The 19223-nt window shown below is 38.2% G+C and overlaps 1 protein-coding gene across 2 annotated transcripts in view; it reads right to left on the bottom strand.

Moving 5' to 3' along the window:
• Positions 1–2790: 2790 nt before the first annotated feature.
• Positions 2791–19223, bottom strand: part of FAP (fibroblast activation protein alpha) — a 68554-nt gene continuing 52121 nt past the window's right edge. For both annotated transcript variants that reach the window (XM_069472021.1, XM_069472026.1), the window contains 6 exons: positions 14852–14906; positions 6978–7077; positions 5853–5917; positions 5274–5346; positions 4938–5011; positions 2791–3190 (listed from right to left, as the gene is read on the bottom strand). In XM_069472021.1, coding sequence (XP_069328122.1) covers positions 3089–3190; positions 4938–5011; positions 5274–5346; positions 5853–5917; positions 6978–7077; positions 14852–14906 — 469 coding nt within the window. In that variant the 3' untranslated portion in view covers positions 2791–3088. The remainder of the gene's footprint in view (positions 3191–4937; positions 5012–5273; positions 5347–5852; positions 5918–6977; positions 7078–14851; positions 14907–19223) is intronic.

The raw sequence follows: 19223 nt of genomic DNA, 5'->3' as shown, positions 1-19223 counted from the left end.
CAGCATAGGTATTCAATAAATGTCTTTTGAAGAAAATAAACAATACATTTTATAAATGGAAGTATATTTTTTAAAAAATTTAAAACCCCAGTAAAAGTCCTCTCATTTGTGTTAAATTTAACCAAATACTCATTTGCTTGCTGCTTTTTTCTCATTCACTTTAAGGAATATTAAATGGTCACTTAGAATTTTGAAACCTTTTAAAATAGCTCTAAGGTCAGCATTGTGGGACCACAATTTGAGATTATTTTTAGAGATGAATTGTTTTATGGTTTCCTTCTTATACATACTAGAAATTTTTTTGGTCAGTACCTAAAACAGTGGCTTGCAATTGCCACTGATTCAATGAATGAATGAAAATCTCAAGTTTAGAAGGATGATTATGCTTTGCAGCTTCAGTGAGAGTCTTGGTCACCCTCCTCCCCAAATCTCATATCTAAGAATAAAATATGGTAAAAGACAATTATTGCAATCTAGCTTCTTACAAATAGAAAAAGCAAGGTGTTTTTTAAGCATCCCTTTTGGTTTGGTATCTTCTCCATACAATCTCTTTGTCCTTTATGTACCTTTTATCTTCCAAGCCAAAAGAAGAATCTAGCAAAGCTGGATAAAAAAAGAACATTTTGAAAAATTGCCACTCAGGTTGCTGTCTTGCTCTCCACTGCATCCTCAAGGTCTTGCACAGTGTCTGGTATACAATCAGACTCAATAAATGTTTGTTGAATGAATGCATAAATAAATGAATGCATGCTGCGAGTGTTGAGGAGGACCTGGGTGATTCTACCTGAGGGAGTCAGAGAAGGTTTCATCAACAGGGATGTAGAAAACCTAAATCTCCCGTGAACACCGAGACATTCATTCAATCAACAATTGGTGAGTTTCTGTGATATGCCATGTTCTAAGTCATGGGCTATGAAGATTTCTCTAGGGCGTTATGGTCCAATAGCACTTTCTGTGATGATGGAAATGTTCTACCTCTACGTCCCACATGGTAGCCTCTAGCCACATGTGGCCACTGCGCAGTAAAATATAGCTAGAGTGTCCGAAGAACTGAATTGTAATTTTATCTAATTTTAACTCATTTAAATTTAAATAACCACATGTGGTTCTTGGCTACCTACCCCTTGGGCAACACTGCTAAGATTTTACAGCATGTAGAGATATGGAGAGACAGATTTGAGGAAATAAAGGATCTATGGAGGCTGGTGTCAGGAGAAGGGTTTGGAAAATCTGCATGGGGACAGATTGTCAAGGGCTTTATGTGTCACACAGCTAAGTTTGGAAATTATTTTGTAGACAATGGAGAATCACTGGAGTTTTCTAAGTGGGAAAGTGACATGATAAGATTTGTCTCTTAGAAGTTGCCTCTGTGGCAGTGGGAACAAAGGCCTGAGGTGGAGACCACTTACTGTGCATGAATGTTAGAATCCAACTTTGCAAATTCCACAAAGGCAGAAAACAAGTTGGAGGAAGAAGATTTTTGTTCTTCTTCGTCTTTGTAATGACTTTGTGATCTCCCCAGTTAAAGTATTAGGAAATGACTTGGTTATTCTCCTTTCCCTAGTTGGAGAGAGTGGATAATGAGACAACTACGAGGAAATCTCCCTGGGCTTGCTTCAGAGGCTGCTCTGTGCAGAACAGAGACAGAAGATGGTAGCGTCCTTTCACCCTCAGTGCATCAGCCGTTGCATGTATGTGGACAAGAGCAGCTGTAGCCAGTCCTGAGTCTGGGAAGGTGTTGTCCTGGATCCCTGAACACCACAAAGCACCCCTTCCTGACATGGGAGGTAGGGCTGTGTGGCCTGAGTAGGAGGCATGGTTTCAGAAAGCAGAAGTGGCAAGAGTGCTAGACTGAGATAAGTCCAAAAACTCCAGAGAAGACTATGATCTATGATCTTTGAAGCCCTTCCTGCTCTAATGGTCCATGCCCATTGGTTCTTCTGGCCACAGAACACAAGAGAAGGCATGAATGCATTCCACCTGCAACTGGAAAGAAAAATCAAGCTAGGGATGGGGAGAAATTATCCAAGCAGTCCAGGGCTGGGAAACATATCAATGAAAGGTCTCCGAGACAGTGGCATGGTGGATACTTCCAACATTCATTCAAGAAATATCTTCTGGTGATCTGGTATGGATCGTGTTAATTCTATGGCAATCACAGAGGTGGCAGGCCACCCATAGTTTTTAATTGACAGTTACTGGCAGAACATCGCTTTTGGGATTGCAGGCTTTATAGAATTTTTTTCCAAAATGAACTTTACAATGTAGAACTAAAACCCCAGAAAGATCTCATAGATGTAAGATTTTCCTCTCTAGCTATTGATGTCCATTTTATTTATTTTTGTATTGTCTTGTTTAGTTAGGTTATGGGTTGGCAATCTGAAAGTAGTTACCATTACTAATTCTAAAAAGGGATTCAAAATAGGAACATTTCCAAATTTGAAGCATTTCTTAAAAGGAGCCTGAATTCAAAAGTCTGACTTTATCCTTATCAAATGCTTCTGGCAGTGTTGAAGAAATCTTCTGGGAGAAATGTAATAAACATTTCTTGGAGGGACAGCATAGAGTGCAAACATCTCAAACGTGATTCATTGCGTTCTCTGAACAATGCTTTTGCCTACTCTGAGCTGTTTGTTCCAGCATCTGGAGATCTCATTACAAAAATCCGAAACTGCTTCTGGATCTTCTCCTCCATGACCACCCTAATATTATTCATGTACTTGCCTTACACAAGCACTTCTTTCTGTGATAGAACCTGGAACTTGAAATCAACGAACACAGACAACATAATAGCACTTAAATTCCTGACTTTATTTCTTTTCCTCAAACGAACAGGTGATAAAACACCATCTGTGTCCAAAGCACAATGCATGGCTCCCTTTGCTCATCTTTCACAGAGTACCAGAAAATGTAAACAATATTTAACTTGAACTTCTGAGTCCTCTTTGTTTTTTACCAGCCTTTAGAACAACATTCATTTGTTTGTTTATACCAGCACTTTACAACATAAAAAGTAAAACAAGCAAACGGTCTGAGACATGTATATGAAGGTTTCAGATTGTGATACAGGCTCGCAACTGTGTCATTTTTAGTCTGACAAAGAAAAACATTGCTTCAGGAAGTGGGTCATGTGAGTGTACAAGTGGTTCGTGGACAGGCCGGCCAAGCCGTGGTTCTGGTCGGAGTACCACTGAAACACAAAGAGAAAAGAAGCCTGTTTTATTCCTGCAGCCACAACATGCCTCTACCTTGACTTTTTCTGTGCTCTCAGGACCTGATACATTTTCTAATATTTTGGGGAAATTTTTACCAAAGAACACTTGAAGAAGTAAAATAGCTTACATGTAAATATTTAGAGCAGGAAGATTTAAAGAGCTTTTCTTACACTCCACTACTGTTTCATATTCCTTAACTTATATTTTAGATCTCAGTGGCGAAGCTTTCACAGCTGCCAGCATCCTGAAGGGTCAGGGTCGGAAGGCCTGGGTGCCAGAATGGGTGCGTTGGGTCTCTTACTTTGCTCCTCTGGAGCTTGGGTTCTTCGTTTGAAGAACAAAGGGGTTGGATTTGATTTTCCCTAAGACTCCTTGTAGCTCAAAAAAATCCATCAGGCTTTTAGCCTGTGAATCTAATCTTTCTCTGTTGCAGAAAATACACAATATAATGTATCCACGTATAACTATAAATATGCTATATAGGAGTTAAAAATAGCATTGTAAGAAAGGGGGAGATAGTGTTGTAACTTTAAGCTTTATCATTGGAGAGATGCCAGTAAGATTGTTTTCACTGAATAAAGGTGTCAGTGGTCATGATATAATGATATATATTCACTAAGTTGAATTTACTTTGGGAGTGGCAATAAAAACAATCAAGAAAATGTCACCTCACCTTTGTAATTTTTAAAATTGATATATAATAGTTGTACATATTTTGGGGATACATGTGACATTTTGATATCTGAATACAATGTGTAAATGATCAAATCAGGGTAATTGGGATATACATCATCTCAAACATTTATCTTTTCTTGGTGCTGAGAACATTACAATTCTTCTCTTATAGCTATTTTGAGATATACAATAAATTATTGTTAACTATAATTTCCCTGATGTACTATCAAATACTAAAACTCATTCTTTCTATCTAACTGTATTTTTACTCCCCATAACCAATTTCTTTTCATCTCCCACTTCCCCCTTCCCTTCCCAGCCTGAAAATTATTTTTAAAAACATTTCCAAAAAATGGGGGTCTCCTTTTCTGGGTTTTTGTTCAATATAAGCAACTGAGGGAGAATTGGTGAGGGAAAAGGTAGTTGCCAAGGATGGCCCTCCTTGCCTTGGCTTTCACTGTGTCTTCTTCCCTGTTTCCATTTTCCATTCCTCATGCAACCTGGGTTTTACATTTAGCTCATTCATTCACTCAGTACAAATCCGAGCATCTGTGATGGGCCAGGCATGTGCCAGGTGCTGAGGACACATGGAAGGAAAGGTTCTCTAACCCTGAGTGGAGCTGCATGACTTCAGGGAGCCTTTGAGGTTTCTGATAACATTCTGCAATTGCTTCTTACTAAACAAACAGAATCTTCTAGCTGCTTTGGGACTCCCAGGTTTTGCAGGGACTGTAAGCACGTAGCTGCACTTACGTTCAAACAATTGCAGAACTATTGGATGTTTGAGCTAGAAGATCATTTAATCTTGTGAACTCCTTTACTTTATATGACTCAACTGGGAACCCAAGAGGCGATCTGGCTTGCCTGGGGTCTTTCAGGGAGTTAATAAAAAGATCCAAGATTCATTTGCTAATGTTCTGCCTACTGTACTCTGCAGCTTCATTGTCAGGTTTTACCAAAGCAATTAAAAAAATAAATAAAAAATAAAACCCTCCTTTTAGCTTGGGGTTCTAAGGCCATGAACATGAGTAAAACAAAATTATATACCATTGCCTGGAAATCCACTTGTGCATTAACCAGAGCTTTAGCAATCTGTGCTGAGTTTTGAAAGTGCACATTATCTGCAACAAAGAGAGAGAGTTAAAGTGCTGCTAAATACCAGAAAGCATAGAGTGACAATGTACTGCCTGGAAATGAACACCAACAATTATCTAGTCATGCATTTGACATTGTCAGCAGTGAGTAATCACACTCAGATATGGAAATGTCCCTGACTCTTAGGTACTGACCCTGAGCATAGGCATAGGAGGATGCTTAATGTTTCTTAAACAAAGTGATGCTGGCTCAGTATTTTTATGTGTAAGAGTCTTGCTTAAACCTCACCATCTGCTGTTCCGTGGATGAGAAGATAGTCTACATTTCTGAAATATTCTGCTCTTGCCATCACAGTTGAATTCTGGAAAAGAGAAAAAAATTAACATTTTAGTTGCTGCAAGTTCTAATAGAAAACTAGCTAAATCATTGTGCAATGGACTTAGCACCAATACTGAAATTATGTATTGCTTTGGTTGATAAATATTTAAGAGTCAGAGCAACACATTTTCATCATCATTTGCATTACTTCCATCTGATTCTTAGTTTGAAAAACTGAAAGTTTATGTGTCATATGTTACATATGAGTGAGACCTTAGGCATAAATGATGCCCGCTCAAGCTGTGTAGGGGCTGGGGGGTGGGGAGAAAGATCAGAAAAAGGGAGGTTAGGGAAGGGAGGATGGAGAAAGAAAGAATAGAATCCGAAAGGAGTAAAATCCTCTCTAGTGATGTGTTTTGCACTTAACAAAAGATCATCATACTTGCTTGGGGACCCAGAATGAAAGCTGTCAACTCTGAATTACTGCTTTAAAATTATTTAGCACCTTTAAAATAAATTAATGACCTCAATAAAATGGGAAATGCTTACTTTATAGTGCTCAAGATTGTCGTCCTTTGTTGGGAGACCCATGAATCTCTCCGTGTAGATAGATGCTATAAAATAGATAAGAGTATGTTGTTTGAGTGTGATCCATGTCTTTTCATTAACCAACAAGACCTCCTTGTTTAGTACCTGCGCCTCGATTCTCTCATGTGGAGCTCTTGAGGTAAAGTCTTGCTTCACTTTGCTAAAATGGTTGGCCTCAAAGAATGTGTGTTGTCTCTGCAATTTGCCTCAATAGGGCTAAAGAATTAGTGGAGGAAGAGATTATGGAGACAGGAACACCTAAACAATTCCTTTCTAGGGCTGATCTTAATCTTTATCACTTCTACCCTACTGAGGGGAATGAAGAGGGAAAAATGACCTGTAGAATGACCTCAATCTATTTTAAAAGAAATCACAAAACCAGCTACCTCTAGTACTTTTACTGGTGTTTTACTTCCTCTAGGATCAAAATATGTCCCCCAAATCTACTCTCCCAACCCCTCTCCCCACACACATTTTTTTTTTTTCTGTATAAGGATTCCCTGTAAGTCACAATTGTCTCATTTCTACCCCAACACAGGGAAGAGGATCTGATAAAAGCTAATTTTTGTAAAATTATTAGGGTTGCTTCCAAATAATCACCCCACATTAATGTTAATCATAAAAATAGGCACACACAGGTGGGGTACTTCTCAAATATATTTTTCTGTTTCTCTGATTTCTGGAACAATGGAGCTAGTAGCTGCAAACTGTGGCGTGGAGGTGAGTTGGTCGGCCCCTGGCCTGCCTTTGTGTAAAAGGTGCTTAAAAGACAGTTATGCTGTAACTGTGCCTGCAAAAACAGAGTTAGCGCTGATTTTAAAGATTTAGTTCAGCAGGGACTCAAGGTTTCTGGAAGGAAATCAGGTATATTGGATTATGGAAGAGCCCTTCCTCACTCATGAGATTTCTTTGATTGTTACAATATGATTATAATCAATCATATAAACAACCTTCTTTATAAATTATACTTTCCCCAGTGATGCTGGGGTGAATTTTACTGCATAATTCATTTTCCTAGCAACCTCAGATATAGAGTAATTATGTGTTAAATGTTTTCAGGGCAACATTTATGAAATGTTTCCATACCGTAATATTCCCAGCTGGAGACTGGAGCCACAGCTATCCCACATTTGAAAAGACCAGTTCCGGATGCAAGGGCCAGTGAAGAAACATAACCTCCATAGGACTGTAGAGACATTGTTATGAGTCAGTCCCAGATTTCCTTTCATAAGCTTTCCTCCATATGTTTATAGCAACTCTACAATCAGGACCGAAGGAAGCTGGGGGATACGGCGAAGGGTAGATTAAATGTCTGTTTTGCACTCTCGGCAGCAAGCTCCGCCACACGTAACAGTGATTTCATCCCTAATAAATTAGAAATACTTGGTGTGCTGTTCAGAATAGACCCTCCTAAAACATGGTAGGAGCGGTTTAAGAGAGAGATATAACTGTAATTTTTCTGCAAAAAATTTCTTTTTTTTCCCCCTATCTTTCCAACTAGGACCTTGCTGGAACAAAGAAGATTTTACTTGAAAGAGATGCACAGAAAAAGGAAATTATTATCAAAATGCAAATATAAGATATTTATTCACAGTTTGCAAAAGTCCTGTGAGGCAGAAAGTATATCTATGTATTTACTTATTTTTTTCTTAATGGAACACCAAAGGAAGGACATAAGAATCTTTTGGATAATTTACGACATGGCCAGAGTTTGTGTATGATGTAGTGGTACATATTCTGTTTTTAGGATTTTTGACATAGCAGTTCAAAGGAGGAAAAGTCATTGGTGTCTTTAAAAACCCTATCTTTCTTCCCACAAATTTAACGGAAAAGCAAAGAAATACAGAAGAGGACGCAAACTGCAGAGTCAGGGGTAGGTTTAACTCTCATCAATTTCCTTCTCCGAGGAATCAAGAGGTGATTTAGAAATGAGATCCTGTTAACAGAAAGAGATCTCTGCCGATGTCACTTGGAAATTTGAACCTTTTTCTACATAGGAAGAAACGAACAAGGTATCACAATAAGGCTACATCTCCTCCTGAAATGCAAATTTGCTCTGTACAAACAGGCTGTGAGAGAGGTGCTTCTCCTGGGAACGAGGACTAAGCAGTCTTCTGGGACATGGACCAAAAGAAAAAAAAAAATGTGTGCACTAGATTGGGAAGTGATTCTCAGTGTTTATTCTTGCCCTGATGCAGGGACGTCACTAAAATCATAAGGGGATAGAGTGACTCTCCAACGAAAGCCACACCTTATTTATAGGACTTTATTACCACAAATTTCTGGGATTCGCTTCCCCGAGGTCAGGACAGATCATATCATTCTTTGCCGCAAAGAAGGAGGAGTGAGAGTGAGCACAAGAGAGAGAGAAAGAGACAGACAGACAGATGGCAATAGGTCAGTGGCAAGGGTCTTATTCTTAATCCATGAAATACATGGCATGGGAGAACAAGCTAAACTATCTTGCTGAATCCAACAGTTAAATAAAAAATTTTTGTACTAGCTTATGGTTTTATGTTTCCAGCTCTCGGGAATTTTACTGAGAACCATTAGCTACAAAACACAAAATAAAAGAGGCTGCTCCAATTGTGCCATGGCCTCTTTTTATTATACAGGGAGAAGAACTAAACCTTGTTTTAATAGGGGAAAAATATATTTTAAAAGCAGAAGAAACATTTGGGTTTGAAAATCATTTTAGTAAGTGGCAATTTTCTATCTGGTTCAAACTTTCACTTATAATATAAAAATGATTTTGTTTTGATTAGTAGGTTAGCAACAACTCTTATTGAAATGGAAGGGCTTCCCTTCCCTCTTAATTTTAAGTTCAAATGAGAGCAGGGTAAGCTGAAGACCTTTAGAAAAATTATTATTGTTTATGGTTTTATTGGAAAGTGTGTTCGCTACAGATAAAAATACTGGGTGCTTCTCCTCCTCTTATCCCAGAGCAGGAAATAGCATGAAGTGAGACTTTGCACATTGTAAAAAGGTTTTTAAACATTCAAAAGCATTTGAATTAAAAATTCAAAATCTGAGGAATTATTAATCTGTATTTACTCAGTGATTAGGTGATAGTGTTGTATTTAAATAAAATTTTCCTGCTTTAAGAATGAATACAAATTTTCTCTAGGAATCTGTTAGAGCAAAAGCTACTGTGTTAGCAGCACAAAAAAAAAAAAAAGAAAAGAAAAAGAAAAAAAGGTGTACTTTAAATTCTCAGGCAGCTTGGAAAAGCTATTCCTATTGTAGAAATGAAGTGGGGGAAAAAAGAAAACCCGAGTTGACTTTTTCCTGCTCCCCCATGAGTGGGGCTCCCAGGCGGAGTGGGTGGCTGCTACAAGAAAAGAACCTACAGAGCAGATTGGCCACGAGAATTCTAGAATTTTGTCCTTTGCACTTAGATGCCTTGCCATTTTGTTTAAATGAAGGATATCTTAAAAAACATTCTTAGAAGGGCACAGAATTTTGAAGGAGGGTTTATGGAACACTCTTACTTGAGCCACAAGGCACATTGGACTATTTCACCTGTAGGCGATAATAATCAGTGGCTAACATTTGTATGGCCAATGTTATTGCAGTGGTCTTTGTGATCCCACACAATCTATTTTCCTTCTCCCACCTCACATCTCCCTGTCTTTTTTTCTCCCCTCTTGCTCATTGGCTCTCTTGATGTTCTTTGAACTCTTGCACCGGATCTAGCCTCAGGATATTTGCAAATGCTGTGACCTTTTGTTGGAATACTCTGTCCATGAAAATTGGCATGTTTTACTTCCTTCTCTCTTCAAATGTCAAATGTCACCTCAAATGAGACATCCTCATCCTTCTAATTTAAAATGGTACCAACCCTATATCACCCCCCTTTCTTGTTTTGTTTTGTCTTTCTCCACAGTGCTTAACATCATTTAATATTCTATGTATTCTACTCATTTCTCTTGCTTATTATCTTTCACTCCAACCATTCCCAATTCCATAAAGGTAGAGACTTTTGGCTGTCTTATCAATGAATGTATTCCCCGCACTGAGAATTCGATCTGACATACAGTAGGAATAGCGTGAATATTTGTTGAATATATAACTTTGCTATTAACTCATCTAATCCTCACAGTGTCTTGGTGAGGAAATTCTTGCTGAATTTCGCAGCAAGAAAACTGAGGCTGAGAGTAAACTCACAGTGGCCCTGGAGTCAGTAAGCAGCAGAGCTGGGACTCAAACCCAGGACACCTGACTCAGCAACCCATGCCATTTCCTCTATACCCCTACACTAGGGCAACCTCTTTTGGGAGAACTTTAAGTTCAGAGTCTAATATAGTCTCATTAGAGGTGCATTTGTCCTACTTTTACATCGTTGATCACACATAGCAATTCAAATTGCTTATAATTAGTCACTGGAAGAGAAAGGAACTAAGATTAAATCATGAACTAATGCTTATTCAACACCACCTGGCTAGGCCTATATTAACAAAGCAAAGCCCAGAAATGAGGCTGTTATTCTAATAATTTAGGCAAAACTCTTGCTGCTCTTCAATTGTCAGAATAATTGCTTCAGTGTTTATTGCATACCAGTGTTTTGCAGCCCTGACACTATTGAGATTTGGGGCTGGATAATTCTTTGTTGTGGGGGGCTGTCCTGTGCATTGTGTGATGTTTAACAGTATCCCTGGCCTCTACCCACTAGATACCAGTAGCACACCCCCAGTGGGACAATTAAAAATGTCTCCAGATGTTGCAAAATGTCCCCTGAGGGGCACAATCACCCTGGTTAAGAACCATTGTCATAGCCAGATACTTCTTAGGCACCGTAGTGGGCACATAGTGGATATTTACCAAGCAGCTAAAACGAAGGCTACTGGGTTTTGTTTTACGTGAGCCAGAAAAATGAAAAGGGAAGATAAAAATGCTTTCTCTCCACTTTGTGAAATGGATAATGGAGGAAAACGTGGGAGTTGCAGCTTATTGACCAATTGACTCCAAACAACTTTTGTCTGGTTAGGTACGATGTATTTCTCAGACCACTAAAGTACCTAGTAATTCATAGATACAGATACTTTCTTCCCTGATGAAACACAATAATAGCAGAATATTATGTTAATTCTCAATGTCTTTCTCTTCTCCATCTCCAATGTCTCAAAGGGCCCTGCTTATGATACTGCAAAAGAGAATGCAGAGCTATGACCTCTTCCCAACTGCTACTTCACTGCCTAAATTCGGGCCTGTGATACTTGTCCTCAGTACCACTGCTCTCCCAGACCTTTGGCCCAGCCTCTTCCCTTACCCTGGGCCATTCTCCACTCTGCAATCAAGATTATCTTTCTAAAGCACCAATACCACTCCCCATTAACTTCAAGATAACTTCTCTGAGACGTGCCCATGTTAAATATCGTTAATGTGTGTTTTGGGATGGGGAGGAATAAAGAGTTGTGGGATCAAATACTATTTGGTAGCACCGTGTTAAACAAAATTTAACAGGTTTCTTTACTAGTCCTCATAGAGCCTGTATACACTGACATATAGCATTCATGATTTGCCAAATTATTAGACCATAGAACCTTTTCCTGAAAAATCTCCTGTTACTAGTGGGATACATTTGGGGGGACATTAACTTATAGAATTAAATTCAGTTTAAACAGCATCAACATGGCCAAATATTGTGCTAAATATTTGAGAACCAAAACTAAAATAAGACACCGTCCATTCTCTATATGAGCTTACATTCTTATGGGAGAAACCAATATAGGCAGACAAGATAAAACATGGTAGCTCCTATCATGAGAAATATAAAGAGATAATGGAACACAAAGAAAGTCATATCTGAGTTGGGTCTTAAAGAACAACTATGAGTTTTCCATTTTGGAGTGAAGAAGAGGCGGGGAAATGGAAGAAGAGAATGGACATTGCAGGTGCAGGGAACAGCACGTACAAAATCATGGGAACCAGGAAGCACTGGTATAACTGAAATTGCTCACAAGGTGCAGGGAAGAGTGGAGAGAGATGAGCCCGGAAAAGTAAACTGGAATCAGAAGGCCAAGGGCCTTACATGCAAGGAAATGTATTTGGGCTTTATGTTGTGGGCAATGTGGAGCCCTATAAAATAAACGAGCAGAAAGCAACATGGTAAATATTGTTTTGGAACGATAACTTCTTTAGCAACATTGGAACATGTGAGGCCAAAGCACTGAGGACAATTAAAAAGCAATTAGAATTTAGAATAGTTTAAACTGGTGCTACCTAACCTATGGTGCATGGTCCAACCTCATCAGTATTACCTGGGATCTTGTTAGAAATACAAACTCCTGGGCCCTACCTGGGAGCACTGAATCAGAATCTCTGGTGGTAGGGCCCTGGAAGCTGTGTCTCAACAAGCCCTCCAGGTGAAGTTTATGCAAGCTAAAGTTTGGGAAGTTCTGATCTAAATTACACATGAAGAAACTCAAACTAAGGCGATGTGAGAGAACAGACTTAGATGTTTAAAGCTAGAATTGACAGAACTTACTGACCAACAGAATGTTGGAGTCAGGTAAAGGGAGAGATTGAAAATGGCTCTCAACTTTCTCATTTGGCTGACTAGATGTGTGGTGAGGCCTTTAATGAAGATACAGGCTTGTTTTAAAGTAGATTTTAACAAGATTACCTTGGGGTAAGCTAAGCTTGAGGCCCGGGTAAGACATTTGGGAGAGATGACCAATAGTCATGGGTGCTCAGAAGAGGCGGGTGCTGGTGGCAGGGATCTGGAGGTCACAGTCAACCTTGAAACCACAAGCGTTTGTCCAAAGAAATGAAGAGTAGTGAGGGTCAAGGCTAGACCCAGAAAAACACCAACAATGTAAAGCATTAATGAAACATAATGATCATAGAGACAGAGAAGAATGAAGAGAAAGGTGTCACAGAACCATGCACAGAGACCCCTCTCCTTTATGTGGCTTAAAAGGCCCTCTGTTATCTGGCTATCTGCTTACCCAGACTCATTCCCTACACTTTCCTCATGATAATTAAGACTTTTCAAGTTTCAGGCATTTCTGACAAACTCACGCACACCATGCTCTTTGTTAACTCAGGAGCTGGGCGATGTGGTTTTCACTCCGCTTTGAATGCCCTGTTACTCATCTGTCTTCACTGGTCCCAAAGGCTAGCCCATTTCTGAATCCTCCCCTACCTCCTACAGCCACAGTTAACCACTCTTTTTCCTCTGTACTGCACACAAGTTACGTCTCTCTTAACACTTGGAATATTGCTGAGCTCCTGCCTTTTTTTGTTGTTTGTTTCCCCCACAAGAAAGTCAGGCCTATAACTTAACCCATTTTTCATCCCCTAAAGAGCCCAGTAAAAGACCTAATTGAAAATTTACTATATGGATGAAAGAATGAACGAGTCAGTGATCAGACAGAGAGATTAATAAATGTGGACCAGTCTTAAACCTGAAGAACTGACAAAAACAGTATAGTCTTAAGGTCTGTTTCCACCTGCTGGTTCCTCCTGCCGATGTGGGTCTGCTCAGGTGTTGTGTCCCTGAGCAGTCCACTTACTACTGTCTTCTCTCAGAGGCTACCTCATGATCACTGCCACGTTGGAAAGTAGGCAGTAAGGGGGGTCCTAATATACTATTTCTGTGGCATTTGCACAATGAGATGTGGCGAGAATCTCTTATTGAAGAATTTCAGGCTGATAGGGATGTATTTTTGGGTGATGAGTGGGTTCTTTAAATCATCCCACATAGATGGTTCTCTACCAAACTAATACCTAGAATGTTCTATAAATGAAATAAAAAGTTCTACTTTATGGTTATTTCGAAGCCTGCAGTAAAAGCAAAGTCTAACTCCAAGAGAAATGTTAACGATTCCATGCAAGTGTTCAGCTTGAAATTAGAATTTTTCAAGGATTTGCTTTAGGAAATTTCATAAAAATGGATGGTAGGAAAGGTCTTATATGAAATATTTCACTATAAAATATTTATTTCTACTCATTTGAATTCCATTCTGTTTAGATATTTAACATTTGATAGTTTTAAGAAGGACCAAATGGCTTGAAGTAACAACTTTCTTCGAATTCATAACAGCTCTTCATCTGGTCACTGAGCTGAGAGTTGAGCTGAATCCTGCAGATTCCCTTCAATATTGGGTTTTATTCCCTTCATTTTGTGCAGGCCGCTCTCATAGAAAACAGCCAAGAAAAACAACCCAAGCGCAAATGGCTGCAAATTGACTTGCAAATGTACAAATTCAGACCAAAAAATGAAACAAGAAATCTTCTTTGAAGGGTAATTATCATAATTTATAATGGGCAAATCTAAACTCTTTCCAATATTTCTCTAAACTTTCCAGTGACTTCATTGCCCATAACTGATAAGTTTCGCCACTTCCTTTTAATGTGTGTTTTCACAACCTGCACAGTTCCCTAGAAATGGAAAATTATCTCCATGACCTATAATTAGGAAACTAAATAATACTTCTCTCCAGTTAGCACAAATTAACATTAGGTCTAATAAAATAATTTGCCAAAAAGAAAAAATATATATATATATACATCAAACAGCCAAGCTATGACTCTGCTAGGCTAGGTACTAAGGAATTTATATTCTAAAAGTTCCTGTAATTTCAAACTTTAGCTCAAATTTTCATAAAGTACAAGTATCAAATAAAAGATACATATTTAACTCTGAAATAACAAAGTAAATTAAACCTCTGATGAATATGGTTCAGTTCAGTATGCTATAATCTAGTACCAAAGAAATAAGTAAAAATTTTTCAATTATGAGTTAATTTGCTGTGCAGAGAAGAAAATAAAAGATTGAATAAAAGAAACAAACACTTAAAACCACCACTTTGAAGCCCAGATTATCCAAATTGTTTCCACTGACAGATTAAATTATGTTGCAACATTAACATTTCATGAGAAACCTTATAAACGAACACTTTAGAAAATGATGATTGCTGAACCGAATAGCAGGCATAAAACATAAAACAACTCACCCAGCCCCATATGGCTATTCTTTTTTCATCAATGAAACCCATTTCTATGAATTTTCTAAAGTAAAAGAAACAAATTTTTAGAATTTTAAGTGTGTACACATGACATTTACTTCATTACACAAGCATAGTTAATTCAAAGATTTAATAGAAATGCTACATTTTCTTTGTTTAAACACATGCATAATAAGGCTGCATTTACAAATAATTAAAATAATGTTATCACGTTTTCTGCAAAAGGATAAGCGAATCCTCTCAGACTCTATCGTACAGTTATTGAGTAGTACTCTCAGAGCTGCAAGGCCTGGTTCCCTAACTGTCTGGGTGAATTACCTGAGGCTCAGAGACATCAAGAGACAGGAACACAAGAAGCAGCAACACCAATGAGTGGGACCAAATTTCCAAATCCCCAGCTTTAGGAAAGGAGCATTTTGTCATTGCTGTTTTAAATTTGATTAATTTCTTATCATCTTGTGGCTTAATTGTTAATCACCATTTCATTTTCAGTCACATTGGAGAAAAAATATACATCCCTCCTCCATTTCCTACTTAGGCACCCTCAATTCATCATGGTACGGGCATGATCTTTTAGGACATGTATCTTTTAGGACATAGAAACGATCTGTTTCAGCTCCACTACAGAAGATCCTCTATTTGAAAACTATTTTGGAAATAAATTTTGCCTTAGTAGCAACGGGTTCTGCTGAAGGATGGCCTTTAAAACATCATGGGAAATCCTCCAAGTCAATACAAAACAAGAGTGTTTCAACCTAATTTATACCATGTTCCCCTGACGGTTGGTGTTCTAGAGCAATTGTGATTTATTTGGAGAATGGTTTGATAAGATCTCAGAGAAACAGAAGCAGGGGTAGAAAGAAGCAAACTGGACGAGCCATTGCAGAAGCCACTGTATGCCACAGCAACGGAAGAAGACCAAAGCGAGCCGTGTAGTCCCAGAAGGATACTACTATTGTTTCATTCAGTTACTGTTAATGCCCTTTCTCATCATTCTTCTCTGGAAGTAGGACTGGGTGATTTTCATTAGTTGAATAATGTAGTTTCTTAAAGGGATTTCACAGCAACCATTTCACTCCTTGCATTGATTCAACATGCACGTTTCCGATGCATAGAGGAGTTGGGCAAATGCCCGGGACAAACAGATGGGAAGAGGCCCCGTTAGTCACAGCTTACCCGACACTGATTCTGAAGGACACTGAGGAGTCTACAGGGAAGAAATGCAGTAGCAAATGGAGAGTTGCTACCTGTGTGGATGCTGCTCATGGTAGAGCAGAGAAAGTGTGCAGCAAATTGTGGCACTTCAGCAATTCTTGCACAAACTTCAAAAACCAAATGAAAGAAGAGAAGGCTCACTTTCTTGTTATACAAAAAAAAAAAAAAATAAAAAAGATAATCTTGTTACTACTGCTTGAAGACAGTTCTGAGCCATAAAATCAGTGGTGATTTTATGATCTCCCAGAAAGCTAGCAATCATACTGCCTTGCATCTGGAGTAAAAAGCAAATAACAGGTGATACATGGGAACAGGAAATTCTTAACAGCTTTCTTCCTAGGTTTATTCCGAAACCATGACATTTACAGGAAATGATAGTGCAATAGTTAACATGGAAATGAAACATTAACACTTAATGTGGCAGGACTAGGTTAAAGGTTAGCTAGATAATCTGAGCACTATGAGACCAACAAGGCTCTATAAAATTCACCTTCAAATTCTGAAGAGCTTTCAGGAGGGTTATCAGAAATACTGTTGATAATATGGTTAAATCAACAAAATGTTAGTAACAAATGAAAAGGATGTTTTCTAATTTTGGAGGCTGGGTTGTACTTTATAACTTTTGTCTCATAAAAATGCCCCTAGGCCAAGGTCAAGTTAGAATACTAGTGATCAATTATTATCCTGTTTTGGAAATGTTCTTATTGATGCCATCTACAACAGCATGATAGAATATTTCTTCTCATATAATCCTTCCCCACCACTAACCCTGAAGCTACATAAAATTTCCAAGTTGTGGGAATGTCAATAATGCCAAACAAACCCTAAATGAACAGAGTTGCCCTTGCAACCACCAAAGTTTTATGGGTCTCACATATGTACCATTTGCAGAGAAACCTGAAGAAAGCAGGTCTCGGTTTCACTTACGTTCGTGACTGCACGTGCATCTCCTTCAAAGCATTCTCTTTTGTATAGACAAAAGTTGCGAGGTTGCATGACTTCTTTTTTTTCCCCTGCTTTTCCTTGTTTAAATCTATTTATTGGCCTTGACTAGTATTTACTGTTGTTTCTGAATATATACATATGATTTTCTTTTGGCATATAGAAAATTTAGCCAGATTGCATTTTATAAGACATTCAAAGGGACAAATTTCATTCTCTGGGGGGAGTTTTGAGGGCTACAATAGAGGGATTATAATCACAGTTTCCCAGGTCAGGCATTCAGTATCTGATTTCTAAAACACTTTTTTGGGAGACGTGTGGTTGAATCATTCCCAGGATTATCATTATAAGTCTATCCTTTTTAGCTTCTGTTTTCTCAAAGCATTGGGTTCCAAGACTTCCTTTTCATACTTGCATAATAACGATTGCAAGCAAAACCACGGCCAGCCCTGGCTGCCATCTCCACTGTTGCTTATATGCTTTGCATGGGCCACGCAGCCGCTCCACGTTCACTGGGGTGTTTAACAAAAGTTCTACCTGATAGCAATGTTGTCCCCTCAGAGCGCAGGTGGCTTACCCCATTTTACCAGATTGTAAGTGCATTGAAAGCAGAGATTGTAAATTGCACAATTTTATACAGAATGCACTGCAATGACATGTATTAATATTTGATATGTTGCTGAATGGCTGAGGAAATGAGTGAACGTATGTATGTCTGTCCTATAGCAGGAAGACTTTCTTCAGATTCCATCATAAAAATGGCTCAGAGAAAGTAAAGGTGTCCAGTTACCACCTCTAGTCCATCTTCACTTCTAAAAGCCAAAGAAAATTGGTATTACTGTGAAAATCAGTAGACGGTAGAATTTATGGCATATGTCCTATATGTTAAACATCATTGCTCAGGTTTAAAACTTCATTTCATCCAAGGAACTCATTAACAAGCTATTTCTTCTTCTAAAGTTTAAATGCTGCATTTGCGGTGGTAAATAAATGCACAAAAGCATAATGATGAATTTTGGTGTTATTGGCGGGTTTGTGATCATAATCATGATCATGATCATGATTTTTTTTTTTAACTAATGCTGAAAGAAACCACTTTTTAGTTCTACCAGCTTTGGAAAAGACCTAACTGAATTATAAATGAAACATAATTTTCATCTTTGTTTTCATGTAGTCCCAGGATTACATGTCCTTGATGTTTATTGCGTGGCTTAAATTCGAATAGATATGAGCCATGGTGCCAAAAAAAAAGTCCCTTAATGAATTAAGGCTATAATTCTGACAATTGTGATAATATTCTCATTTAGGCATGCTGTAGTCTTTATATGAGAAACTGATGCCTCAGTAGAATTTTTCTTTGAACTATCTCCCCCAAACATGTTAACAGTGGAAAGGCCAAAAATCTGGATCAGTAAGACAGAGGGAGCCAACCTCCTAGAAGTTAGGAGTGAGCGATGGCTACAGATTTTAGTGTTAATAACCTACTAATTTGTCATATTTTACTCAAATAGGCTTTGCTTTTAATTGAATGTTTTGTGTATGTATATGACTGTTCATACAATGAAAGAAACATTTGAAAATACATGGGTTATGATTACATTTCTATTTTTAAAAATAATTACTGGAGTTTAAACTATTCTGCTTTGATGAGACACAACAATATAGAAAAGTGTTGTCTGGGCCTGGCTCCTAGCTGTTAAATGCAATCAGTGTTGTGTATGTTGTATTGAAATCGGTAACTATTAATGACATTCAAGTGATAAAAGAAGTGTACTCATGAATTTTCTGTATTTCTCTTTGCCCGTGAAACAGTGCTCCACCTTTAGCTGTCATATATTCCTGTAAGTCCATGACTGAGAGTGCAATTAGCCTGTTTGACTTTAGATTTATAAATTACTGTTCTCTAACTTCATCTACTCACACCGTAATAACAGAAACCCAACAACTACAGAGACATTACCAGACGAATCCTGCACAGTGTTTCTAAAGAAGCAACAATTTTGGTGACAATATTCTTTTTGTTTCAGGAAAAGATGACTGAACCATAAATTGTGGTTGAAAAATCAGATTATGAATCTGTCTTTCCTCTAAATGTTTTCATAATATAATTTCTGTTATGTAAAATGAGTATGTTTTTGTTGAATGAAAACAGGCAAACACTTGCATGCTACCAATAGCCAACTGACAACTAGTTTAACAAGTG

This window comes from Eulemur rufifrons, chromosome 1 (assembly GCF_041146395.1).
Source record: "Eulemur rufifrons isolate Redbay chromosome 1, OSU_ERuf_1, whole genome shotgun sequence".
In the NCBI taxonomy this organism is placed as follows: domain Eukaryota; kingdom Metazoa; phylum Chordata; class Mammalia; order Primates; family Lemuridae; genus Eulemur; species Eulemur rufifrons.
This window is presented reverse-complemented; position numbering and strand designations above follow the sequence as displayed.